The sequence below is a fragment of the Geotrypetes seraphini genome, chromosome 13 (genome assembly GCF_902459505.1).
Source record: "Geotrypetes seraphini chromosome 13, aGeoSer1.1, whole genome shotgun sequence".
Classification (NCBI taxonomy): Eukaryota; Metazoa; Chordata; class Amphibia; order Gymnophiona; family Dermophiidae; genus Geotrypetes; species Geotrypetes seraphini.
Window position 1 is genome coordinate 11,588,285 of NC_047096.1, and position 26,554 is coordinate 11,614,838.

Sequence of the window (26,554 nt, forward strand, 5' to 3'; positions counted from 1 at the left end):
TTGATTTTGGCGCCGTTTATAGAATCAGCCCCTTAGTCCAGTGATTTTCCATTTTTCTCATTTGGTCGAAAAAATACAGAACTTAAAAAAAGTGGAAAAATCACTGGACTTAGTGCATAGCCCTCGATGGAGACGGCCCCTCGTAATTTCACGCCATACTTTGGGCACGAGCAGTTATGTCAGCCAAAAGGCCAGTGCAAATCATTGTGTCCACCTACTGTCAGCTGGGTGAGGATACACAAGTATTCTATAAATGCACACCTAAATCCAAGGAACGTCACAGCCCACCTATGCCCCTCCCCTAGCCACACCTCCTTTGGAGTTGGGCACGAGATAAGTTAGATATGCAATAAGGGCACAGGGCAGGTCGTGTAACTGCTAATGATTGCCAACAAGCGCTTGCTAACGACAGTAATTGATTGTTATCACTTATTGACCAAATAACATACATGAAGATTTGCAATTCGTACCCAAAATTGCATTCTTATCTTTGGGTAACCTATAAGAATTTGGAGGGAGGGTATATGCAAGCAGGTCCTGTTTTATATGTTCCCAGACGTCCGGATTTCTCAGGACATGTCCTCCGGACAGCTTTTCAAAACCCGGCATTTTGAATGGGTTTTGAAAAGCCTCCTCTCAATCCGCATCCGCATGTGCGGATTGCCTCCTGCCCGACCAAAGCAGGCAGCGGGGGCTGGAGCTAGGGCGGGCCTGGGGTGGAGATCGTAAAATCTGGCAACCCTATATTTTATGCAGTGAGATCTGTTTACTAGTAACATGCTAATGATAGATCGTTTGTGGAATATGTATTCACATCAGGTTTCTGGGTGGTTGGGGGTGGGGTGTCTGCTTTTCTTTTTCAGGACCACAACCTATTGTTCTTTGAATGCAGTGCAGCTGCTGGTTCCAATGTCTCCGAGGCCATGACTCACTTAGCCAGGTGAGTCCCCGGCTCAATCTCTTCCACTGTAAAGACGCCATTAAGCTCCGGAACGCATTGCCAGAGGTTGTGGTAAGAGCGGATAGCGTAGTTGGTTTTAAGAAAGGTTTGGAGAAAGGTGGCCAATCTAAGTCACTAGTATCTGGCCAAAACCCACAGAGTAGCAACATTCTAAGCTACCGATCCAGGTGACTTCCCTCATGTCTTTCTCAATAGACTATGGACTTTTCCTCCAGGAACTTGTTCAAACCTTTCTTAAAACCAGCTACGCTATCCACTCTTACTACATCCTCTGGCAACGCATTCCAGAGCTTAACTATTCTCTGAGTGAAAAAAAATATTTCCTCTTATTGGTTTTAAAAGTATTTCCCTGCAGTTTCATCGAGTGGCCCCCCAAGTCTTTGTGATTTTTGACGGAGCGAAAAATCGATCCACTTGTCCCCGTTCTACTCCACTCAGGATTTTGTAGACTTCATTCCTATCTCCCCTCAGCCGTCTCTTTTCCAAGCTGAAGAGCCCCAACCGTTTTAGTCTTTCCTCATTATGACAGGGTTGGTGATGGAATGATTATGATTGTTTAATACCAAGATCTTGGGGGAGGTGCTAGAGTTCTGAAAGTTAATCGAAGGGGGGGGGGGGATAAGGCCGATGTGTTATCTAGTGTCCCCAGTACCCTTGCTCCAGTTCTGTGTGTTTGTCAGTGGTATCTCTGCAAGTGCTGGCTATGGAAAGTGGGACCAGGGCAGGATTAATTCATCGAGGGCCCCTAGGCACACAAGTGCACTGGGCCCTCCTGCCCTACCCCACCCCACCCCACCATACGCCCAGGCGGAAACAGGAAGCTGCGTCAGAGGGAAGCTCTGGGCACGCAGCACCGCTTGCACAATTACAGTTCCCGTTGCCTTTCTTACCCGCGTGGCTTTGCTTGTCTTACATTCCGTCGATGGGGGGAGGGGAGGGGGCCGCATTGCCGATCGATGCTGGAGGGGCCCATCGCCGTTTGGAAAAAAACAATGTTGATGCCCTCCTTCATCGGGGCCCCCTGATCCATTTCGAGTCCTAGGCACGTGCCTCCTTGGCCTATTGGTTAATCCTGCCCTGAGTGGGACTGAAGGAAGAAGTGAAAACAGTTGACCGTCCACTCCTGCAGTCCCCTTGCCAGTAATTCCAGTGAGTTCCAGTTTAGAAGTCTGATGAGGCAGGGCATTTCCGTTTTTACTTACACTTGATATGCTGCCCATTGGTTAGATCTAAGCCTTTTACAAAGATTAAGAAAACATGGTAATCTTGACAGTTTTGCAAGCTAAGATTTCTCAACTGCAAAACCAAACCCCCGTTCTTGTTAATTCTGGACCTCTGTATAGAATTCTCCTGGGGTCATTTCAAATGACTAGGAAAATTGGCGAGTTTCACCGGAATTGCACTGCATCTTCAGTGGATCAGAGCCAGCGCAAGGGGATTTGGGTCCTGATTCTACAAAAGATGCTCACAGTTAGGTGCCTTGATTGGTGCACCCAGCCGATCGAGGCACCTAACTTAAATTTTTTTCATTGGCTTAATCAGCACTGATAAGTGAAAGCACCATTAAAAACCAATCAAAAAAAATTATTTTTTAAAAATTAATTTGCCGGTACATAAGAACATAAGAAATGCCCCTGCTGGGTCAGACCAGTGGTCCATCGTGCCCAGCTGTCCGCTCACGCGGCGGCCCTCTGGTCAAAGACCAACGCCCAAACTGCGTACGTTCTGGTTCAGCAGGTAGGGCTAGTCTCAGTTAGGGCGCTGGTCTTTGACCAGAGGGCCGCCACGTGAGCGGACTGCTGGGCCCGATGGACCACGGGTCTGACCGAAGAGCGGCATTTCTTATGTTCTTATGTACCGGCAAATTAATTTTTTAAAAATAATTTTTTTGATTGGTTTTTAATGGTGCTTTCACTTATCAGTGCTGATTAAGCCAATTTAAAAAATTTAAGCTAGGCACCTAACTTGGTAAAAGCCTACCATTTCGAGGTAGGTGTCTACACCTAGGTGGCATGTAAGCGTGATTAGAAGCAGATTGCACTCATAAGTTTAGTGGTAATGAAAAATAGAAGACTGACGATAATGGAAACTGACTATGAGGGACCTCTGAAAAGTTCTCAGCCCAACAAACAAAGTCGGGGCAGTTTCCACCGAGGCCTATACACTTGGTCCAGTGATTTTCTACTTTTTTTTTTCACTTCATCGGAAAAGTACAGAACTAAAAAAGTGGCAAAATCATTGGACTAAGTACATAGTCCTCGATGGAGGCTGCTCCAACTTTGTTGGTTGGGCTGAGTACTTTACAGCAGCCCCTTATATGGAAACTTTGAAACCCAGTGAGATTTGTTGATTAGTGCTAAGCTGTGTCGTTAGTTTTAGTACTGTGGACCTTCTTTCTCTTGGAAGTGGACTGCGATCACCACGGTTTGAAGGCCTTATAACCTTATATCAGTCTCATGAGTTGTGCAATCCCAGAACTTCAGGTCTTGGTGAACAATTGAGCTTCTTTACAGAATAATTGATTTTAAATTCCTCTTGATAACTCGAGTGTGCTTGTTTTCCTGCTCAGGTCACTGAAAGCACACGAAGATCTCCTGACGCATAAAGAGGTGAATTTAAGATCAGAAAATGAAAAGAAATCCAGCTGCTGTATGTGAAAACCAGTCTGGCGACAAGGACATATCCCATCAACGTGTCCTCGCCTCGCTCCTTCTTAACCACCTGTACATGGACAATGAGCTGCACTTTGTGGAGACTGAGGTCTCGTTATAGGAATTAGGAAAACGCCTGTCTAAGCACAGTTGTGTCTGGCAGTTGCCAGCAGTGGGTCCGTAGAGGACAGGTGTAATATGATCTAATCTAATCTTTGATTGTATATACCAATTCATCCCTACAAAAGGGCTCGACTCGGTTAACAAAATAATAATAAAATATACAAGAGATTAGAGCAGAAACTGTATCTTTTATGTCAAAAATTTTATCTTTTATGGTTTATTATTTAAAGAAGAAGAGCCATTAGTAAATTTCTGACATAGATATGTCTTCAGTGCTTTACGAAAAATGGGTAAGTGAGAGATAACTCTAACTATAGATGGAAGGTCGTTCCAAATTTTTACGAATAAAAAAGGAAATGATCGACAAAAATTGGTCAAAGATTTTATTTTCCTAACAGTGGGAAAGCCAAGTTTGAATTTCTGAGAACTCATAGAGTTAGAGATTTCTTGTGAGTTAAACGTAACAGAGACTAAAGGAGAAAAAAAACACCATATAGAATTTTGAAAATTACACTTGCACACTTAAATTGGATCCTCCACTAGACGGGAAGCCAGTGAAGGGATATAAAAGAACAAGAGGGCACTCGGAAAAGTTGAAAGGGGACAGATTCAAAACGAATGCTAGGAAGTTCTTCTTTACCCAACGAGTGGTGGACAACTGGAATGCGCTTCCAGAGGGCGTAATAGGGCAGAGTACGGTACTGGGGTTTAAGAAAGGATTGGACAATTTCCTGCTGGAAAAGGGGATAGAAGGGTATAAATAGAGGATCACTGATGGACCTCAGGTCTGACCCAGCAGAGGCATTGCTTATGTTCTTATGATTTAATTTATAATTTTGTATCCCCTATTTTTAAACTTGTAAATCTCTTACAAGCGTTCAATCAAATTTTAATGAAACTTTATACTTTATAATATAGACGTCATATAGGTCTCTTGTTATACAATCAGGCCTCTGACCCCTAAATGACAACATTCAACCATTTTACGTCTTTGTTTGCTAATATTTTAAAGTCCAGTACATACCTTAATAACTTTATTTTAAAAAATCAATCCACTGCACTATACATCCAAATCCATCAGGCATACACCGTTTTGCACATATATTTTGTTATTGTGTTATGCTTTCAGTTATCAATAAAGATATGTTAAAAAAAAAAAAGCCTGATATTCTAAAGGGTTTAACCGGGCAGGAGAGGTTTCTGTCTGGTTAAACCCTGCTCAGCACCCAGCATCTGATACTCATAATCAGCCACTGCATATTGCCACTAAACAGAGCACCTACTTAACCAGTTAACGGCAATTATCAGGCTGCTAACTGGCTAAGTAACTGCATAAAACCCCCCGTTTACATAACCGCAAAAGAGTTTTTTAGTTCTGGCTGGTGCGCTGAATGCTCTGAGCTGCTCCTGACATTCACGGGGTTCCTATGCGCATCAGGAGCAGTGCAGAGCATTCAGCGCACCGGCCAGCGCTAAAAAACACTTTTGCGGTTATGCAAAAGGGGGGAAAAGTTAGGACAGCAAACGGGATGTCCTATCTTAACACCCCCCTTCCCCCTCCTTTTACTAAGCCGCGGTAGAGGTACCTACCATGGCCCGGAGCACTGAATGCTCTTCCTATGAGCAGCGTCAGTGCATTTAGCGCTCCGGGCCACAGTAGAAATCTCTACCGTGGGAACTCATTTTCCCATCCCATCCTTGCAAGTTCCGTCCTCATTTGCACAAGCCTCAAACACTTTAAAAGCATAAGCAGCAACATTCTAGAGCTCAGATTGTGATGTCATAATGCCTCATTCCACCAATGCCTAAGCTCCGTCCTCATCTGCATAAGCCTCAAACACTTTCAAATCCTAAGTAGCAACATTCTAGAGCTCCGATTGTGATGTCATAATGCCTCATTCCACCAATGCCTAAGCTCCATCCTCATCTGCACAAGCCTTAAACACTTTCAAATCAAAGTGTTCGAGGCTTGTGCGGTTAAGGCAGAGCTTACAGGAATGGGACAGGGACAAGGACAGTGACAAAACTTACAGGGAAGGGGAATTTGAGTTCCTCTGGGGACGGGACCAAATTTGTCCCCATGTTATTCTCTAATATCAGCTCCAGGGCTGGGTAAATATTACATGAAATATTGTTTAATTTGGATTTTGCTCTTTCACTGCTCTGCAGATGTGAAATTGCTGTTCTTAAGACTAGAACCTCTAGGGGTCTCTTGACTCACACTAATTACAAACACCTTCACTAAATCTCATGCTTGGGAACCTCCAGTACACACAGCTATTCGAGTGCTACACATATCCCATAACCTTATACCCAGTGGGGATTTCCTGCCCTGGCATGATAAGTTGTGACCTGAAACCTTTTCGAAACTGCTTCTTTTCCCCCATTGCAGCTGGTCCCAACCTAATACCATCTTTTCATTTATTGCAAAGATATGTGAGATCACCTCAAAACCACTTTGGAACACCTGGTCCTAATGTGGCAGGGCTTTTCAATTCACATAAAAAAATAAAATCTGCTCAGAGGCTGGTCCTGCCCAAGAACATCCAACACCCTAGGTGAACCTTCCCACCAAGAGGCAGTTGAAGACTCCCTCCCCTATATCCAGCATCTCCCCTCCCTACCTCCTCTCCCCAAGGTGTCCAGCATCTCTCTTAGTCTTTCCCTACCTTTTCTCACTCAGGTGACCAGCATCTCTCTGCTTCTCTAATCCTCCCCCACTCAGATGTCCAGCATCTCTCTTTCCCTAACTCCCCTCCCTGAGGTGTCCAGCAACACTCTACGTCTGTAATCCTTCCCAACTCAGATGTCCAGCATCTCTCTTTCCCTACCTCCCTTCCCTGAGGTGTCCAGCAACACTCTACGTCTGTAATCCTCCCCCACTCAGATGTCCAGCATCTCTCTTTCCCTACCTCCCCTTCATGAAGTGTCCAGCATCATCTCACTTCCTACCCCCTCTGAGATGGCACCAAGGCTGCCGTCAGCCTGTTTACAGAAGGCCTAATTATGGCCTACACTGGGTCTTGTTCGTCCATGCATTCCTAAGGCCTGCTGATTCCTGCTGCCTCTGAAACAGAACATTTTAATGAACTAAAAGGTATTCATACGTACATATAATCTCAGAAGAAGAAAACCGAAAGGGGCCACTCTATCCGTCCAGACTGACCCTTTGTACCTGTCTAGTCTGTTCTGTGTCCTGGACTGGTTCTCTTCTCTCTCTGTTAGTAAGGTTGCTTTGTGTTTATCCCAGGCACGTTTGAGTTTTACCACTCTTATGGTGACTATAACCTTTCCTAAAAGTCTGTTTCCAGGTATCCACCAGCTTTGTACTGGAAAAACTATTTTCTCTCAATCTCTGTTGGGTTTTTTGTTTTTTTTTAGACAGCTCTTTTAAGCCTCCACTGCACCTGGAACTACTGTTGGGATCCTGGTATCATGAGCCTTGAGCTACAACTGTTGGAGGGAGTTTTCCCTGCTTTATAATTCCCTTCAAAGTGCTGAGTCAGATAACTGCAATGACCTTTCTCAGCCAGGGGCTCTGCACCTAGGTTTCACCAGAATCCTGGGGCTCATGGGCTCTGTATAGGGTCACTGGGTGTCACCTTCAGCAATCACCATGACTCCCTATTCCCCCAATACCAATCTGGATCCGTGAATGCTGCATCTGCACCAAAGAACTGACTTTGATTAAACCAGGGGCCTTCTTCATAGCAGGGAACAGTACTGCCACCAGGACCAGGTCATTTTCTCACATTCTTTATGAAGTTCCCTTAGGTTTACCAGCTAAAACCCAGACATGTGGCCCCGCCCCAGCCCACACATGTCACACCCTATTCTACCCCAGCCCTGCCCCCCAAAAAAATCTCTTCTCCTTCCTCGAGCTTGGAGTCATGTCTGGAAGACCTCTGAGCATGCACGGATATGGATGCAATGACATCACAAGCTTTGGAAGTATGTGCCCTCTGCAGTGGTGTACCAAAGGGGAGGGGGCAGGGGGGCAGTCCACCCTGGGTGAAGACCATGAAAGTGCTCCCAGGGTTGGCATCATGGTTTAGAAACTTCATTGATCTGCTGGCATCAGGCTTTCCTCCTTGCCCGGTCCGGCCTTCGCGGAAGCAGGAAGTAGGCGGGACCGACAGAGAGGAAGGCCTGACACAAACAGAGCAGCAAGTTAAGGCTGCCGACAAAGAGAGAATTCACATACCTCCGGGCCTGCCTTCTAAAGCAGCTGTCACTGATGACACAGCAGAGAGAAGCCCTAGCGGAGCAAGCCACAAACAGCCCGCTTGACGCTGTGCAAAATGGTTGGCCATCACCACTACTGCTGCTGCTGCTGCTGCTGTTGGAATCCCAAAGAAATGCCATATCTCACAGTGGGAGTATTGGTTGGGTCCAGAGGTACTGCACAGGGGGTTAGGAGGTAGGGATAGAAAACTGTTACACAGGGGGATTAGAGGGAGGGATAGAAAGCTGATGCACATGGGGGTGGAGAGGAGAAAGGAAATACCTGTTAAAGTACCTGAATGTTAAACCACTTAGTATATAAGTGGTATATAAATAATAAAATAGAAAGATGATGGCAGATAAAGGCCAAATGACTCATCCAGTCTGCTCATCTGCACCATTATCTATCTCCTCCTTTTCCTATTGGCTAAGGCTCTTAACATTTGCATCTCCTCTTCCTATAGGCTAAGGCTCTTTACAACTGCATTGTGAGGTCATAGAGCTTTATGGTTATAGAAACATGATGGCAGATAAAGGCCAAATGGCTCATCAGCAACATCCACTATCTCCTCCTCTCCCTATTGGCTAAGGCTCTTAACATTTGCATCTCTTCTTCCTATAGGCTAAGGCTCTTTACACCTGCATTGTGAGGTCATTGAGTTTTATGGTTATAGAAACATAGAAACATTATGGCAAATAAAGGCCAAATGGCTCATCCAGTCTTCCCATCCACAGCATCCACTATCTCTTCCTCTCTCTAAGAAATCCCACTGCCTATCCCAAGCTTTCTTGAATTCAGACATAGTCTCAGTCTACTCTCCACCACCTCTTCCAGGAGACTGTTCCATACGTCTACCACCCTTTCCGTAAAAAAGTATTTCCTCAGATTACTCCAGAGCCTATCACCACTTAACTTCATCCTATGCCCTCTCATTGCAGAGTTTCCATTCAAATGAAAGAGACTCGACTCATGCACATTTATATTACGTAGGTATTTAAATGTCTCTATCAATCTTGTTTCCCTGTTGTTCAACATCTCCAAATCTGCCTAAAGCTCCCTGCTGGAGCTCAGTGGATCTTTACATTATCATCTATTGCATAAGAATTGTGAGACTGGGTAAGAGAGAAAGTCCCACCAACCCCAGGGACCACTTTTCATATATAGAGACCCAAATAATCAGGACTACTCAAATCAAGTCACTTCACAACCAATCAAGTTTCAAGTTTCAAGTTTATTTAATCTTGATGAATCGCCTATTTAAATTACTAGGCGATGTACAATAATAATAACATAAATTAATAAAATTAAACAAATAAATGTTAATGTTGACATAAAAACAAATTTGTTGTTAGTTAAAATTTAACAAACTTAACAGACTGAGTGTAGACATAACTTTAAAATAATTTTGTGGGTAAGACTTACAAGACATGTGTGGTTAAAAGGGGGAATAGTTACAATTTTTGATAGAAGAGAAGAAAAAACATAAAAGGGAAGAACAAGAAGAGGGGTAATAATAGCTGTTTAAAACAAAACAAAAACAAAAAACATACAAAAAACATACAAAAAAATTAAAAAAAAAAAAAAAAAGATTCAAGGTTGTAGTTAAAAAATAATCGATTTTTTAGTGTCCTAAGATCCATACGCATCTTTAAAAAGAAAGGTTTTTAACGTTTTTTTAAACAGTGTTAGATCTTTTAGTTCTCTGATGTATTGTGGTAAAGGATTCCATGAATGCGGGGCCATAACTGAGAACATGTCGTGTCTTCTAGTTCCTATCATTTTAATTGAAGGCACGGAAAGAAGATTAAATGAAGTTGAACGAAGTGATCGTGTTATACTATAGGGGATAAGCCATCTGTTAATAAATTGGGGTTCATTAAAGTTTAAAGCTTTAAACACCAAAAGCAATAATTTAAAGGTGATGCGATGGCTTATCGGAAGCCAATGGGATTTAATTAGCAGAGGGGTAACATGATCATATTTTTTAGCTTTGTAAATTAGCTTCACCGCGGTATTTTGTATAAGTATAAGATGACCTTTATTCTATGCAATCACTGTGGTTCTTTAATTCCAAGACATACTATTTGGAGGCTTAAGGCTTGCCCCATCCGTCTTCAACTTGCTAGTATTCAATGGCTGGGAGGGTGTAGATGGGCTGGAGTAAGTCTTAACAGAGATTTCGGCATTTGGAACCAAAGCACAGTACAGGGTAAAGCTTTGGATTCTTGCCCAGAAATAGCTAAGAAGAAAAAATTTAAAAAATTTAAATTGAATCAGGTTGGGCAGACTGGATGGACCATTTGGGTCTTTATCTGCCGTCATCTACTATGTTACTATGTTATGTTATTATGTCCATTTAGCTTAGTATCGAATAGTGACCAATTCAGCTCAGAAGAACCTGTCAGGACAGGTGCTAAGATTTCAGAATGATAAAAGTGCCAAACACAAGGCAAATTAGCCATCCCTGGACACAATTAAGAAGTTTTTTCAATCTCGGGGTGCTCAGCACTCCGTGGCACCCATAGAACGGGCTCCTGTACCTGGCACATTCCCAAAATATAGCAAGAGTCCACGATACTTGGTGCCAGAGATAAGCAGTGGCTTTCCCCAGGTCTGCCTTAATAATGGTTTATGGACTTTAGATCCAGGAACTTGTCCAAACCATTTGCTCTGGCAATGAGTTCCAGAGGTTAACTATGAGATGAGTGAAAAGAAAGTATATTTTTTTAAAATTTGTTTTTAAATGTGCTACTATGTAACTTTATGGAGTATCTCTTAGTCTTCGTACTTTTGAAAGAGTGAATAATTAATTTATATTTACCTGTTCCACCTTTTACACTACTCTATTTTAACCCTATAAGTTGTCTCTCATCAATGTTCATCTGTTTTCTTTTCTGTCATTAAAAAAAAACAAACCAAGGGGGGGTCACGTGATGTCGAGCTGCTGAGCAGACGTCGGTGGGGTAAGCTCCCGATCCCGTTCCCACCATCAGCGTGCTTTGGACCCCGAGAGCCGCGATTTTGCCTCCGCGGTTTGGTGCTTGGATCGCTGTTGCCTTCCACCTGTATTCTTTAGCGGGATTGGGGCTTTATGACCAGCAGATTGCCCCGTCGGGAGAGGGATCGCGGCCGTGCGGGTGACTCCAAGATGGCCGACCGCGAATCCCCCCCCCCCCGCCGCTCCCGGCGCCGACCGCGTGGGTATCCGAGATCGTAGCGGAGGTAAAGCTTCTCCTGGAGGGATCTCTAACCACGAAATTGCAGCCAATTGTGGACAAACTGGACTCGGTGGATACTCGCTTGGAAACACTGCAGGGCGAGTTTTCCTCCTACCAGCAACGTCTCACTGCCTTGGAGGATCGAGTGCAGCAACGTGAGGGGGACCATCAGCAACTACGTGCTCAGCTTGTTGCCATGGAAGTTAAGCTTGAGGACCTTGAGAACAGGTCCCGCCGGGGGAACCTGCGACTGGTTGGCTTGCCTGAGTCAGTGAAGGATGGTGAGCTCCATTCCTTTTTAGAATCTTGGCTGCAGCGCACTCTAAACCTAACAACAGCGCATGGTCCACTGCGAATTGAACGTGCTCATCGTTTGGGCCCGCTGGGTGAGCCTGGCTCGAGAGCTCGCACCGTCATACTTAAGTTGTTGAACTCAGCCCTTAAACAAGAGATTCTGAGAGCTATTCGTACTCCGGGACCCCCTGATGTATGACAACTCCAGGGTGCTGTGTTTCCAAGATTATTCTCCAGCTTTGCAAGCCAAACGGAAGGAATTCACCCCCATCTGTTCCCAGCTGTTTCGGATGAAAGTTCCTTTTGCTCTGCTGTATCCTGCCCGCTTGCGGATCAGACATGCTGGTCAGACCCGCTTCTTTACTGTGGCGGCTGAAGCTCTTCGATTTCTACATTCCATGCAGGCACCAGACCCGGCTCCTTGACTGCTTTGGATTTAGTTATTCTGTTTTAGGTTGGAGATTGTTTGGAGCACGGAACCCTATGTACTGCCTCAGCTTGCTGTCTCCTGGGGGCCTCAGCGCCTAGCAGCCCGCTCACGCGGTGGCCTGATCGTTGCAGTGCCTTCTTTTTGCTGGCTTGAAGGCCTTGCTATGGAGCCTGGGGCGATGGATTGCTCTGGACTTATTTGGGACATTTTCTTTTCCTTCTTTCCTGGAATGTGTGGATGGCTGGGGGGGGAATGCCTGTTTGTGTTGGAGGGGATGCTATGCTCTTTATTGAAGTTGTTGACCGGTTGAGGGAGTGGTGTGCATGAGTCGGATAAGGGTGGGAGTGTTTGACTGTTGGGTGGGTGGTTTTGGTGGTACATATGGAGGCTCTTTTGAGCCATTATGTAGTGTTTCTAGTGCATTACATTGTTATGACTTGTGGTTGTCCATTTTTGCTGCCCAACCTGCTATTGGACATCTTACGTGTTGTTGGAATTGTTTATGTATTGGTTGGGGTGGGATTCAAGGGTGCTTTCATTTTGTGTGTCTATAGGTGGGATTGATCTGAGTGGCTGGGGGTGATTTCTTGTAGGTATAGTTTGCTGGGAGGGGGAGTTGGGAGCTGATCCACAGGACCCTTGGACCACTAGAGGGTCGCATGAGGGATGGGGAAGGGGTGGGGGGGGAGGTGTGGGGGGGTGGATATGCTGGGGTTTTCTTTTGTTCTTTCTCTTTCCTCTCCTCTTTCTCCTTCTTTTTCTTTCCTACTTCTCTTTTCGTATTCCTGGTGCCCTGTATTTGGCCTTTTATCCTTTGGTGGATGCTCGGGTCTAGATTGAGGTTCTGGTTGCTGGTCGCTGGCTGGGACGGCCTTGCTCTCGATTTTCTTTTTGGATTTTTGCCTGATCTTTGTCTTTATCCTTTTTCTCATGAAGCCTCTTAGATGTATTTCCTGGAATATAAATGTTGTCACTTCGCCTATTAAACGACATAAGATTTTGAGAGCCTTGAACCGTCAGAGAGCTGATTTAGTCTTCTTGCAGGAGACGCATCTGTCAGCGGCGGAGCATGCTAAACTTCAGACCTGGTGGGTTGGCCATCATTTGGGGGCACCTGCGAACAACCGTAAGGCGGGGGTTTTGATTTTGATTCGGAAGGGGTTACCCTTTGTTATTCAACAGCAGTGGACGGATCCTGGAGGTAGGTATATCATCGCCAAGGTGCTATTTAATCATCAGCCCCTGATTCTTGGTAATGTTTATGCCCCTAACAACTATGACTCTCGATTTTTCTCCTCACTTATTCGCCTTCTTGGTCAACATTCGGATGTGCCTTTGCTTGTGGGGGGGGGGATTTCAATTGTGTTCATGACCCCTTGTTGAATAAATCAATTCCTGCTCCCCAGGATCGGATGCATCCCACTAAGGGTATTTCTTTACTTTGCTCATCCTTGGACGTTATTGATGTTTGGCGGACGCTTCACCCAGGGGAGCGTGATTATACTCACATATCTAGAGCTCATGCTTCCTTATCCCGGATTGATTACTGGCTGACCTCTAGCACTTTGTTTTCTAGGATTGAATCGGCCACGATTGGTTCCTTTGACGTTTCCGATCATGCCATGCTTTTGTTAATCTTGCATTTGGATGTCTCTCCACCGGGTTCCTTCTGTTGGCGATTTCCGCTCCGTTTGTATCAGGACCCGAAATTTCAGGAATTCCTGCTTCAAAAATGGTCTGACTATCAACTCCATAATATTGAACATTGGGCTGATTCTACGCTTTTCTGGGAGGCTGCGAAAGCGGTACTCCGCGGTGAGATCATGGCATATTCCAGCCATCAACGTCGTGCTCGGGATAGGGAGCTTTTACAGTTGGAACGTAGGATTGGTAACCTCCGTTGGCTTTATAGTCAGCCTCACGCTTCCTCTTTGCGCTCCCAGCTCTTAGCCTCCCAGTGTAAGCTTCAGGAATTGTTGCATGCTAGAACAGTCAAGTCGCTCGCTTATTATAGATATCAATTTTTTTGCCATGGAAATCAACGTGGGGCGCTTCTGGCAAAGGTGGTCCGTCGATCGGCGGGTCGAACTCATATCTTGCAACTTCGATCAGCAGGGGGGGATAAGGTCAGGACGGATACTGAGATTAATGCAGTGTTTTTTGACTATTATAGGAAGCTTTATTCACAACAATCTGATTTAATGGAAGGCACGGCATATTTGGATGGCCTTCCCCTTCCGTGCTTGTCTGATAGGGCGGTAGCTAAACTTAATGCCCCTATAACGGCTGAGGAGGTAGCAGGAGTCATACAGAAGGGGTCCTTGTTAAAGGCCCCCGGACCAGATGGTTTCCGGATGGAATTCTATAAACTTCTATTTCCTACATTAGCTCCAGTCTTAGCTGATACCTTCACAGCAGCCATTCAGCGGGGTGCCCTTCCGGAATCTCTCACTTCGGCTCAAATAGTAGTGCTATTGAAGCCCCATAAGGATGCGGCCCTCTCTTCCTCTTACCGCCCCATTTCGCTGCTGAATGTGGAGGCCAAAATGTTCGCCAAGGTTTTGGCTAATCGATTGGCTTGTGTTCTTCCTGATTTGATTGCTTCCCCTCAGGTGGGATTTGTGCAGGGGCGTACTAGTGTGAAAAATATTAGATCCATATTGGCGTCTTATCTTCTCTATTGGTCAGCTTTGATGCTGAAAAGGCCTTCGATCGGGTCTCTTGGAATTTTTTATTTGAGATTTTAACTCGGTATGGTGTAACGGGTTTTTTTCAGGATGCGGTTCGGGTGCTTTATCATTCTCCTACAGCTTTTGTCTGGGCCAATGGACTTTGTTCTCCTTCATTCCCCATATGTCGTGGCACGCGTCAGGGCTGCCCCCTTTCCCCATTGCTCTTTGCTCTGTCGTTGGATCCCTTGATCCGTGATATTCAGCTTAATGGAGCTATTTCGGGTATTCGAATTGGTTCATCCGAATTTAAAATCTCGGCTTTTGCGGACGATCTCCTGGTCCATATCTCGGACCCCGCAATATCTCTTTCCAATCTGATGGCCACTTTTCAAGAATATGGAGACTATTCTGGTTTTAAGCTTAACCTTGATAAATCTCTGGCGTTGGCCACATCCTCGGTTTTGCGGGACTCTTGGCCTGGACCCTTTCCTCTTCAATGGGCTTCTTCCTCGTTTCGTTATTTAGGGATTTTGTTGACGCCTCGTACTTCTGTGTTATATCGTGTTAACATTGATTCTTTGTTCTGTTCTTCGGCTGAGTGTTTTGCTCGTTGGTCTCCTCTTCCTCTGTCCTTGTTGGGCAGGATCCATTTGTTTAATATGGTCCTTTTTCCAAAATGGCTTTATACTTTGCAGTTGCTCCCTTTATGGCTCTTGAAACGGGATATTACTAAATTACATTCTATGCTTTCTCGATTTTGTTGGGGGGGACGGCGACCACGGGTGGCGTTGCATTATCTGTTCGGTGCGTGGGGAGGAGGGGGACTGGGGTTACCACATTTTCGGTTATACAATGCTGCTTGTTTGATGCGTTTTCTGGGGGAGTGGCTTTCGGATCGCCAGGATTTTATTCCAAAATTCTATGAGAAGGAATTTTTTGCACCTTGGCATATTCTGTCCTTGGTGCACACGCCCCATTCTGCCTTGCCGGCGCCACTTCGGGGGAGTTTGTTGTTGCACTCGCTACGCGTTATTTGGTCTTATGTGTTGGACTCCTGGAATGGTACTCCCTCGATTACTAGATACTTACCTATTCAGGGGAATCTGCAATTCAGCCCCGGCATGGAGACTGCTAGTTTTCGTAAATTGGCATCCCGGGATTTCACGTTGCTTACCCATGTTCTCCAGGCTGATGGTTCTTTACTGTCCTGGGATGCTCTGGTCCGGTCGGGTGTTTTTTCTGTGGGTGACTTTCTTGCGTTTCGGCAACTTCATCATTATGTTCGATCCCTCCCCCGAACTGCCTTGGCTTTTCTTATTGAGGACAGATTTGCGGCACTGCTGGATCCCTATTTGGAAGATGGGTTTACAGTTTCTGGTCTTTATAAGGACTTCCATCGATTATTGGGTCCGACTGATCGTGCTGTCCTACACGCCCGTTGGTGCCAGGATCTGGGGATAGCACGGGATGCTTTAGATCTCCCTTCCTTGATTGCAAGAATCCCGGGAGTCTCTGTTAATGCAGATCTACGGGAGTGTCAGTTTAGGGTACTTCATCGGGGCTATTTCATGAAAAGTCAGTTATATTATTCAGGTTACAAGGATTCTCCTTTATGCCCTAAGTGTCTCCAGCAACCCCATTCGTTTATCCATGCCTTTTGGTCCTGTGTGAAAATCAACCGTTTTTGGCGGCAGGTTTTATCTTATGTGGAGAGCATTTTGGGCACTGCATTACCTTTCTCTGCAGCTGGTCTCTTGCTGGATAAGTATGAGGCCTTCCGTTTATCTGATTCGGGTCAGCGGCAGTTTATGAGACGGGTGGGTGTCTTGGGGAAGAAGGTAATTCTATCTGTTTGGATTGGAGAAACTTTACCATCCTTTTGGGACTGGAGGAATCGTTTGCATGCTCTGCTGCTGCTGGAGCGTAAAGATGCGTCTTATAGCTTACGACGAAAGCGACTCTTTCTTCGGATCTGGGATTCTTACCTTTTTTCATTATCACCACGGGCTAGAAGTGACATTCTAAATTCCTTGTGATTTTTTCTGAGACCCGGGCTTGTTTTCCATCTTTGAGGGGCGCCAGGTATACTTCTCTTTCCCTTTCTTTCTTTTCTTTCTTTTTTCTCTCTTTCTTCTTTCTTTCAGTGTTGGAGTCAATCATTGTCTTTGGCAGTGGGCTATCTGAGTCCAAGCCTACTGCACTACAGTTATTCCTGCTTCAGATTAGGGGGTTTGGGGGGGGGGGTGGTTTGGGTGGGATTGTTGGATCTACTATTTTATTTTTGATTGTTTTCTTCTGTTGCTGTGGTTATTGCACATTGGCCTGTCCTTTGTTATTTGATAATAAAAATTGATTCAACAAAAAAAAAAAAACCCAACTGTATTGCATCGCCTTGTTGCTTCCTCTTCCAGGAAACACACCAGCTACAGAGAAGCTGCACCAGAAAACCAGAACTTACTAAGAAGGGCTCAGCACTAGATCTCACAATCATCTGGAAGGGTTTAACTCAAGTCCCAGGAGAAATATCCACAGATCCAAGGTAAGGCTCCGATTTTCACTCTTTTCTTTAAGACCCCCTTGAATTTGCTTTCGGGGCATATCTTACTTAAGGAAAATATACAAGCAAATATTTAGAAATGTTGTCTGCAGAGTGTCATGGACGGTTTGAGTTTACTGTATGTCTTTCTGCCCATGGACCCGGAGCAGTGGGCAGGCATCTGAAGGGACACTGGGTGAGAAATAGAATTATTGGGCAATAACAAGGTGTTTAGATTAGTGTGGAGCCCTTTAGCAGCTTTTCTTGCATCTATTTAAGATATATAGTTATAAATTTATATCTTATATCTCTTTTACCCAATATGTGTTTCCCTACCCCCACTATTTCCCTCTCTTCTCCAGAATATGTAACTTTCCCTCCCCTTCCCCTCATATCCTCACTTTCATGTTAGTCAATTATGTCTTTAATGTTTACTCACCACATTTTATATTTTAAATATTATCTTTGCTTTTCTTTTTATAAATTGTACTGTGAACCGGCCAGATACTTGGTGATGGTCGGTATATTAAAAAGTTAATAAACTTGAAACTTGAAACTTGTTTGGGGGGTAATGATGTCTTTTAATTTCTGTAGTTCAAAAGTGCTTCTTAATGGTTTGATTTGTTTTAGATGTATATATTTATGTTGCACTGTTCATATTGGAAAATAATAGAATTTATTAAAAAAAATTAAAAAAAGAATTAGGACTCTCATTTTCAAGACACAGATTTTTGAGAGGAGGGTTAACAACATATGGACTGTACTGTATATATAGCACAACACAGGGAGCCTCGAAAACAGACATTATAAAGAAAGTCCTTGACAAATAAAAATTCAGAACCTATTGTTTGAAACTCTTCCTTTAGCTGAATGTCATGAAAAATTTAATCTTGCCCTGAAAAGATAGTTTAAAATGAAGAAATATTTTGTTCCAATTTTGCTTTTTAAAGTATAAAATGCTGATTTTAAATGTTTTTCCTTTCCCTTAACTGCACATTTAATCCCCCCCCCTTCCCCCTCCTCCCAGGTAATTTCTCCTCCCAAAGCCTCCAATTAGGTAATCTCTTCCTCCTCAAAACACCAACCAAGAATACAGATCCCTGAACTGTAATGTATTCTTATTTGTAACCTAAATGTAACGTATTTTGTTATTACCTATAAATTACAGTCATCTTACTATCCAATTGCAAGTTCTTCCTGAATTTATCTAGCTTTCTCACCTCTTTTGTAACAAAAAAATATATATATATATTGTAACTTCATTGGAAATGTCCAGTTAGCTCTTTTGTAATCCGCCTTGAACTGCAAGGTATAGGCGGAATAGAAGTCACTAATGTTATGTAATGTAATGTAACCTGCTGCGAGTTGGACAGACCTACATCCAAATGTGCACATTCTGAATCGCTTCTTTGAAAATCCCTGGGTAAAGAAGCCACATAGAGCTCCTGGGTGTCACCACATGATTCAGGGGTACACAGTAGACACCCTGCTGGTTTTCTAGATCTGTCAGTGGAGTATTCCAGCTCCATTATTTGTTGTTGCTTCCCACAGCTCCCTTCAATAGTCCTCTCCTCTCCCCCCCCCCCCCCCACCCCCCAGTACTTGCAGTATCCTGCCTGCTGTCTTATCACCATTAGTACAAGAAAATTCTTTTTCGCTGCTCCTAAAAGCCGTCATAGCTCATTCATCCTCATCCTCATCCCCACCTCTTCACCATAGGCCTACTTCATTTTGGGAATTCAGAAAAGGTTGCCCATAGTTAGGCTCTGGGATGATGGTCGCTAAGTGCAAGTTCTATAATGTCGGTTTTTCACTTATATAGAAGATATAGCCAAGAAAAATAAAGAAAGGGATCAGGAAGTCAAAAGTGAAGGTGGAAAACGGTGGTTAAACTCATAAAAAAAAGGGTGGTGGACTTTCTTCAGGTAGGTCCAGGGAAAGAGGAAGGCCGTAAGCGGAAATCTAAAACCGAAAGATGGAAAATAAAGAGGAAAAAACAGAAATGTTCATCAAACAAGTTCAAGTTCAAGTTCAAATGTATTTGATAAATCGCCTATTAATAACATTCTAAGCGATGAACAATATTAAAATAAAGTAAAAGGAAACAAACAAATTTTAAAACAACTTTAAAACAATTTTAAGACAATGTGTTAGACAACAAATATTATTAAGAGACAAGTAAAAAGTCAAAGTGCTAGAGAGTTTCTTTTTACATGTGGCTTAGTGACAAACATGATACAAAAGGGAAAAAGGGAAAAGTTACAATATTTTAAGCAAGAAAAAAACATAAAAGGATAAAAAACATAGGGAAGGGGGAAGTAATTTTAAAAAGAGATACACATTAGTTTAGTCGTTTAGTTATTAAAAGCGTCGTTAAATAAAAATGTTTTTAAAAGTTTTTTAAAAGAGAGAAGGTCTTTTTCCTGTCTAATATAAAGTGGTAAAGCATTCCAGGTTTGAGGAGCTAAAACAGAGAACATTTCATTTCTCCTTGTTCCCACAATTTTTAGGGATGGAACCGATAGTAAACCTTGAGATGATGATCGGAGAGAACGAGATGAATGATACGGAGTGATCATTCTAGATCAGGGGTGTCCAATGTCGGTCCTCGAGGGCCGCAATCCAGTCGGGTTTTCAGGATTTCCCCAATGAATATGCATTGAAAGCAGTGCATGCAAATAGATCTCATGCATATTCATTGGGGAAATCCTGAAAACCCGACTGGATTGCGGCCCTCGAGGACCGACATTGGACACCCCTGTATCTAGATAAAAATTGCGGTTCATTAAATAATAGTATTTTGAATACCAGAAATGCTATTCTACTCAGTATTCACAGAAGAAAACCCTGAAGAGAGGTCACGGATAGCCAGCAAAAATGCATTACAAAATTAAAAAGATACAGCATCATTCACGGAAGAGGATGTTTGCGGAGAACTTGCAAGATTGATGACTTCTGACATTGAGGAACTTGGTCAAGATGTGTGTAGAGGAAGGGGCCATAACCCGGCACAAACTCAGTTGGAGGTATTTCCACACATACACCCCCCCCTCACACACACATTTCACTTCTTATAGGAGAAATGGCACTTTTAAAACATTTTTACGCTTGGAAAACAATAAGAAAGCGATCTGCGGGACAACCTTTTCTGTCACTCTGTCACATAACATACACTTGCAAAGCACTCCTTCCGTGTTCTGAAATGCTGATGACAGTTTTCCGTGCCAGGGCTGTTTTTAAAGGGCAAATTTGGGTTTTCGTGCAGAAGGTTGCAACACTTACTTTTGTCAACATAACAGAGGGACTTCTATAAATGGTGCTAGAAAAAAATTGGCACCCAAAAATATGGGCACCAAGTGCAGTTCCTTAAAGATTAAAAGACGCTTTTAATGTACGGTGTCAGGTCAAAGGCGCGCGCAGACAATTGAGCGCAGCGCAGAGGCGCGCGCCGTAGAAAATTACTGTTTTTAGGGCTCCGACGGGGGGGGGCATGGGGGGAACCCCCCACTTTACTTAATAGAGATCGCACCACTTTGTGGGGGCATTGTGGGGGGTTTGGGGGGTTGTAACCCCCCACATTTTACTGAAAACTTCACTTTTTCCCTGTTTTTAGGGAAAAAGTTAAGTTTACAGTAAAATGTGGAGGGTTACAACCCTCCAAACCCCCCACAACGCCGGCGCGATCTCTATTAAGTAAACTGGGGGGGCTCCCCAACAAAACCCCCCGTCGGAGCCCCTAAAAACTGTAATTTTCTTCGGCACGCGCCTCCGTCTTGCGCTCAGTTGTCGGCGCGCACCTTTGTCTTTCGTGGGGGTGTCTATGAACCTTAATGTACAGCATTCCCCTGTGAATTCACGGTTTCACTCATTTGCGGTATTCTCCGACCGCCTCTTCCCGTATTAAAGTCGGGCTACATCAATCAAGAGCTGCGTGTCAAAGCAGCTCCTGATTGGTGTAGCCCGACTTTAGTGCAGGAAGAGGCGGTCGGAGCATACCGCGAGTGATTTCCTTCAGCTGCCCTCTCCTGGGTTCATAGAAAACCCCGCGAAAGACAAAGGTGCGCGCCGACAACTGAGCGCAAGATGGAGGCGCGCGCCGAAGAAAATTAGTTTTTAGGGGCTCCGACGGGGGGGGGGAGTTTGTTGGGGAGCCCCTCCAGTTTACTTAATAGAGATCGCGCCGGCGTTGTGGGGGGTTTGGAGGGTTGTAACCCTCCACATTTTACTGAAAACTTCACTTTTTCCCTAAAAATATCAGGTGAGTACTGTATAACCATCCTGATTTTTATTTACTTACCTGGCATTAGATCCCTGTCCCTGTGTTTTCTTTCCCTTTTTGTGCTTTTACTATAAATAAAATGTAGTTCTACCATTTCCCTCCTGTTCCTGTCCGTTGGTTTGTCTGGTTTGTCCTTTGTATGGCAACTAAAACTTTTAATGTTTTGCATTTATAATTATATGATGATTTTTTTTTTTAACCCTTGGATGCACACCACCTTGAAGTTTGATTTGGCGATATAACACATTTTTAATACATTTGAAACTTAAAGTTCACACTTGGTTTGTGCTAGCATTTAATGCTTGGAAAAAGGCAATTTAGTAAACATGTCCCCAAATTAGGACAACAACAATATCAGCCATTGCCTCGATAACTTCTGGGCAGACGCACTGACCCACATATCCAATATCAGTGGCCGGACGGGAGCTGGAACCATAGGATCTAGCTTTGTGGGTGCTCGAACATCGCCAGTAGTGAACAAACTCATTGACTGTGTCCAGGGAGAGGTCATTTCCATTGGGTTTAGCACCCCCGATAATTTTGAAAAGTTGGCTCCTATGGCTAGAATTGAATAGCCAGGCTTAATTCAGCCCGTGGCTGTAAGTGGCTTAGAACCTGCTGCCTTGGGCTAAATATTAACCCCTCAGTGTCTTTCTTGCTAGGTGAGGGGGATGATGAGGGTGGCGAAGTGTAAAAGGGCCCCCCCCCCCCCCCGAAACATCTCCTCCTCTTGCAGGATTCCACTGTAAGGGACCCTAAAGTTTCTCCATATTTTTTTTTTTTAACTGATAATTGTATTATCTACAAAATATTATAAATTGTTGCTACACTGTAAGGGCAAAATGTAACACAATAAACGAAGTATTTTTGTTCTAACTTTGTTATTTCTAACAGCTGAATCTATAATGGGAAAGTGGGGGAAGTTTTCAAGAAGCGGGAACTTCCTGTTACAACTTGCAGCTGCCCCATGTCTGTGTTTCACACGAAACCATGTTTAAGGTACCTCAGAAAGCAATTTTCTGATTGGGGAGCAGAAATCAGACCGACAGCTCATGCTCTTGTCAAGATACAAACTTTCCATTTTTTTTTAAAATATGTTACTTCCTCTTCTTGTCTTATTTATATCTGAGTCTCACTCTCAACTGAATTGCATGTTAGGCCCGTCTTGCTATTTTTTTTTTTTTTTTACTTTTCTCGTCCAAATAGAGTACGTGTTGTAGATTTGTACATTTAATGGAAGGCAGGTGTGCACCATTTTTATGATTTCAGCAGTCCTCTCCTGCTGAAAAACAGCCAAAAAGTCTAACCTCTTTGCCCCCACCCCATAAACCACAACTGAGCCCCTCTAAATCCAGGACTGAAAGTTAAAGCTAATCAATTCTTAATCTCTTCTTTCTTAGGAATAAAATCCCGAGAGAATGGCTAAAAAATGTTTACGTATCATGAAATATACGCTGTTTTTCTTCAATTTATTATTTTGGGTAAGTTAATAAAGCTAAATAATAAGGATCGAAAGATTAGTTAGAACATGTTGTCTTTGTTATAGAGTTGTAATTAGGCACTGAAGCACGTGAGGGTGGGCAATCACATTCGTGCCCTCTTCCTAGGGTAGGGTTACCAGATGGCTCCAGAAAAAGGCGAGAAGAGTCCTGCCTCGATATGTAACAGCCAAACACAGAAAGGAGGCAAGCGAGATGTTAAAATCCACCAAGCAGTTACTTTATGGTAGTAGAAAGTCACCAGAACTTAAAAGGTCCCAACTAGGATCCCAGTTTCAGCATCCACGGATGCCTTCCTCAGGGGGACAAATAACACATAGGCTGTGTTATAAGCGTGTGTCGTGGACTCAAACAAAGCAAAATGCGTGATTTGTTATGAAGACTTTTCCTCCAAGAACTTGTCCAAACCTCTCTTAAACCCAACTACATTAACTGCTCTTATCACATCCTCTGGCAATGTGTTCCTGAGCTTAACTATTCTCTGAGTGGGAAAAAATATTTCCTCCTCTTGGTTTTAAAAGTATCTCCGTATTAACTTCTTCGAGCGTCCCCTCGTTTTTGTAGCACCAACTTTTAAAAGACCCAACATGGGGCCGTGTTTTGGTGGAAAAACCGCCTACCTCAGGGGACAAAAATGCTCTGTCAATATGTCATAAATATATAAGCTGTAGTTTTGAACAGCATTCGATGTACAACAGCAACCAAAGGTCAACTGGAGACAATCAGTCTTACAGCGGAGTCAAAGATTCAGTCGTAAGACAGAAATAATGGAGTTTTCTACAAAAGGAAGGGGCTACAGCAGTAGTTGTCAATCTTTTTGTGGCCATGATCCCTTGATGATGGCCAAATCAAATTGTGTGCCCCTTGGAGGTGCAGAATGAGGCTCCTAAGGAGAATCCATCTAGGTTATAATCCCAAATGTGGTTTCTCGGGTTTGTTTGCTTTTAACCTCATTTGGGAGTTCAAATCCACAGTTTGGAAAACTGGGTTACAGGTTCATAAATGCAATGGACTAAAGGAAGGACCGATGGTTAACTCACCCTATTGCTGGATTAGCTAAATGCAATTGTATTTTATTTATTTAAGCATTTATATGCCACTTATAGTCTAAGTCAGGGATCTCATGCATATTCATTGGGGAAATCCTGAAAACCCAACTGGAATGCGGCCCTCAAGGAGGGACTTTGAGACCCCTGGTCTAAGTGGTTTACATTCAGCTACTCTAGCATTTTTCCCTATCTGTCCTGGGAGGCTCACACTCTAACTAATGTACCTGGGGAAATGGGGAATTAAGTGACTTGCCCTGGGTCACAAGGAGCAGTGTGGGATTTGAACCTTCAACCTCAGGGTGCTGAGGCTGTGGCTCTAACCACTGCACCACACACTCCCCACCATGTGCTCAGTTTCCCCTCAGGATACATCATATTCATAATGCTGGGAGGACACAGTATATTAATATTATGTTCAAATGAAAAAGTCAGTGGTTATCTGAATTTATGTCACTGAACTAGCAGGAGAATAAAATGATCTTTTGCTAACATGTGCCTGTTTCCTACTTTGCAGATGTGTGGCTGCACTATCCTGGGCTTTGGAATATACTTTATGATAAACAACCATTTCACCGAGTTATTTCCCAACATCCCTTCTCTCTCATTGAGCAATGTTCTCATCGTCATTGGTTCCATCGTCATGGTGGTTTCGTTCCTGGGCTGCATGGGAGCCATCAAAGAGAATAAATGTTTGCTCATGTCGGTATGTAAGTCCTCCACATCGTCCAAAGATCATTTTAAATGAAAACTACTACTACTACTCATCACGCTGAAAGGCGTATGCAGCGCTGTACATTTTGACATTTATAGACGGTCCCTGCTCGGAAGAGCTTACAATCTAATTTGGACAGACAGACATGACATATAGGGTTGGGGGATGCAGAATCCAAGATGAGAGGAGTTAGGAGCGAAAGCACTCTCGAAGAGGTGGGCTGACATTTATAGATGGTCCCTGCTCTGAAGAGCTTATAATCTAACTTGGAGAGACAGACATGACATATAGGGTTGTGGATGCAGAACCCATGATGAGAGGAGTTAGAAGTGAAAGCACTCTCGAAGAGGTGGGCTGACATTTATAGATGGTCCCTGCTCTGAAGAGCTTATAATCTAACTTGGAGAGACAGACATGACATATAGGGTTGTGGATGCAGAACCCATGATGAGAGGAGTTAGAAGTGAAAGCACTCTCGAAGAGGTGGGCTGACATTTATAGATGGTCCCTGCTCTGAAGAGCTTATAATCTAACTTGGACAGACAGACATGACATATAGAGTTGTGAATGCAGAATCCAAGATGAGAGGAGTTAGGAGCGAAAGCTCTCTCGAAGAGATGGGCTTTTAATTGGGCCTTGAACACTCCCGGAGACGGAGCCCACTGTAGGGATTCGGGCAGCTTGTTCCAAACATACGGCATAGCAAAGTAGAAGGGACGGAGTCTGGAGTTGGCAGTTGAAGAGAAGGGCACAGATAGGAGGGACTTACCTGCTGGGTGGAGCTCACAGGGGGGGGGATGGGTAACATAGGGGGGAGATAAGTGAAGAGGGGCAGCTGAGTGTGTACATTTGTAGCTCAGTAAGAGGAGTTTGAATTATATTTGGAAAAGGATAGGAAGCCAATGAAGTGACTGGCTAAGCGTAAGGCCTGAGAGTAGTGAGTTGCAGTAGTCTAAGCGCGAGGTGATGAGGGCGTGGATAGGTGTTTTGGTAGTGTGCTCAGAGAGGAATAAATATGGAAGTGCTCATATGTGTTGAGAGACCACCACAGATGAAATAGTCAGATGTGCGAAGAACTCAACTGGTTATAATCACTGCAATACCAAAGTTCCAGTACATTTTCAAACTACTTCAATCAATTTTTGCGATCGCAGAATTTTATACATTGGAAATTTCAGTTGAAAAGTGTTTCTGATAAAATATTTAGTTGGACCTTGCCGTAGTATCACTAGGTCCATTCGATAAATTGTGAGCCCATGGGATGGATAGGGAAAATGCTTGAAGTACCTGTATAAAAACCGCTTTGAAAGTAAAACTACAAAAAGGCGGTATAGAAGTCCCAATCCTTTTCCCTAAATCAGATAAATAACTGGGAGCTGGGAGCCTTGCCGTGTAGAATTTTAAAGACTGTGATGCCTAACTTAAAATTTGGAAAAAAAGAGGGGAAAACAACACCACAAGACTGAATATGTACAAACCAGAGTGGAATTGTCCAAATCAGAGAGATACGCACTTAAAAAAAAAAAAGTGTCCTCCAGGGTCCGTCTCCTACTTTTACTGCTTATAAGGAAGCCGCCGCCGCGGTTGCGGCCGCAGGACGTGGCCAAAGGGGCGTGCCCTAAGGGGCACACAAGGCCCCTTGGGAGCCCCTTGGAGCCACGAGGAGTCCGGGAGCTGGAGCTGATTGGTAATATTATTTATCTTATAATTTTTTATTATGTTAGTTTGAATATGGGGAAAAGAAAAATAAAACCCAAAAGCTCAACACCAGTGGTATCTGGTCCCATGGACAGACATTTAACATTATTATCTAATAATCCACCATTTGTACCATCAAATGTTGAATCTTCTTTGTCAGGAGCTTCAATAAGTCCCCTCGAACGGACTCCTCCCCTTCACCCGGTA

General features: G+C 43.8%; 2 protein-coding genes across 11 annotated transcripts in view; both read left to right on the forward strand.

Annotated features, from left to right (window-relative positions):
• RAB44 (RAB44, member RAS oncogene family) overlaps positions 1–4,210 on the forward strand; it is a 53,715-nt gene extending 49,505 nt beyond the window's left edge. For both annotated transcript variants that reach the window (XM_033917367.1, XM_033917366.1), the window contains exons 15-16: positions 864–940; positions 3,531–4,210. In XM_033917367.1, coding sequence (XP_033773258.1) covers positions 864–940; positions 3,531–3,618 — 165 coding nt within the window. In that variant the 3' untranslated portion in view covers positions 3,619–4,210. The remainder of the gene's footprint in view (positions 1–863; positions 941–3,530) is intronic.
• An 8,406-nt stretch (positions 4,211–12,616) lies between these two features.
• CD53 (CD53 molecule) overlaps positions 12,617–26,554 on the forward strand; it is a 30,579-nt gene continuing 16,641 nt past the window's right edge. The window contains exons 1-4 of one of the 9 annotated variants that reach the window (XR_004536821.1): positions 12,617–16,656; positions 16,986–17,113; positions 22,284–22,388; positions 22,790–22,818. Coding sequence is in view for 4 of the 9 variants with exons in the window: in XM_033918960.1 (XP_033774851.1) it covers positions 14,952–16,610 (1,659 nt within the window). In the remaining 5 variants the exon portion in view is untranslated. Of the gene's footprint in view, positions 17,115–22,283; positions 22,390–22,789; positions 22,871–24,451; positions 24,641–26,554 lie in introns of those variants that run through there. The other 8 variants (XR_004536824.1, XM_033918963.1, XR_004536820.1 and 5 more) reach the window with 8 other exon arrangements.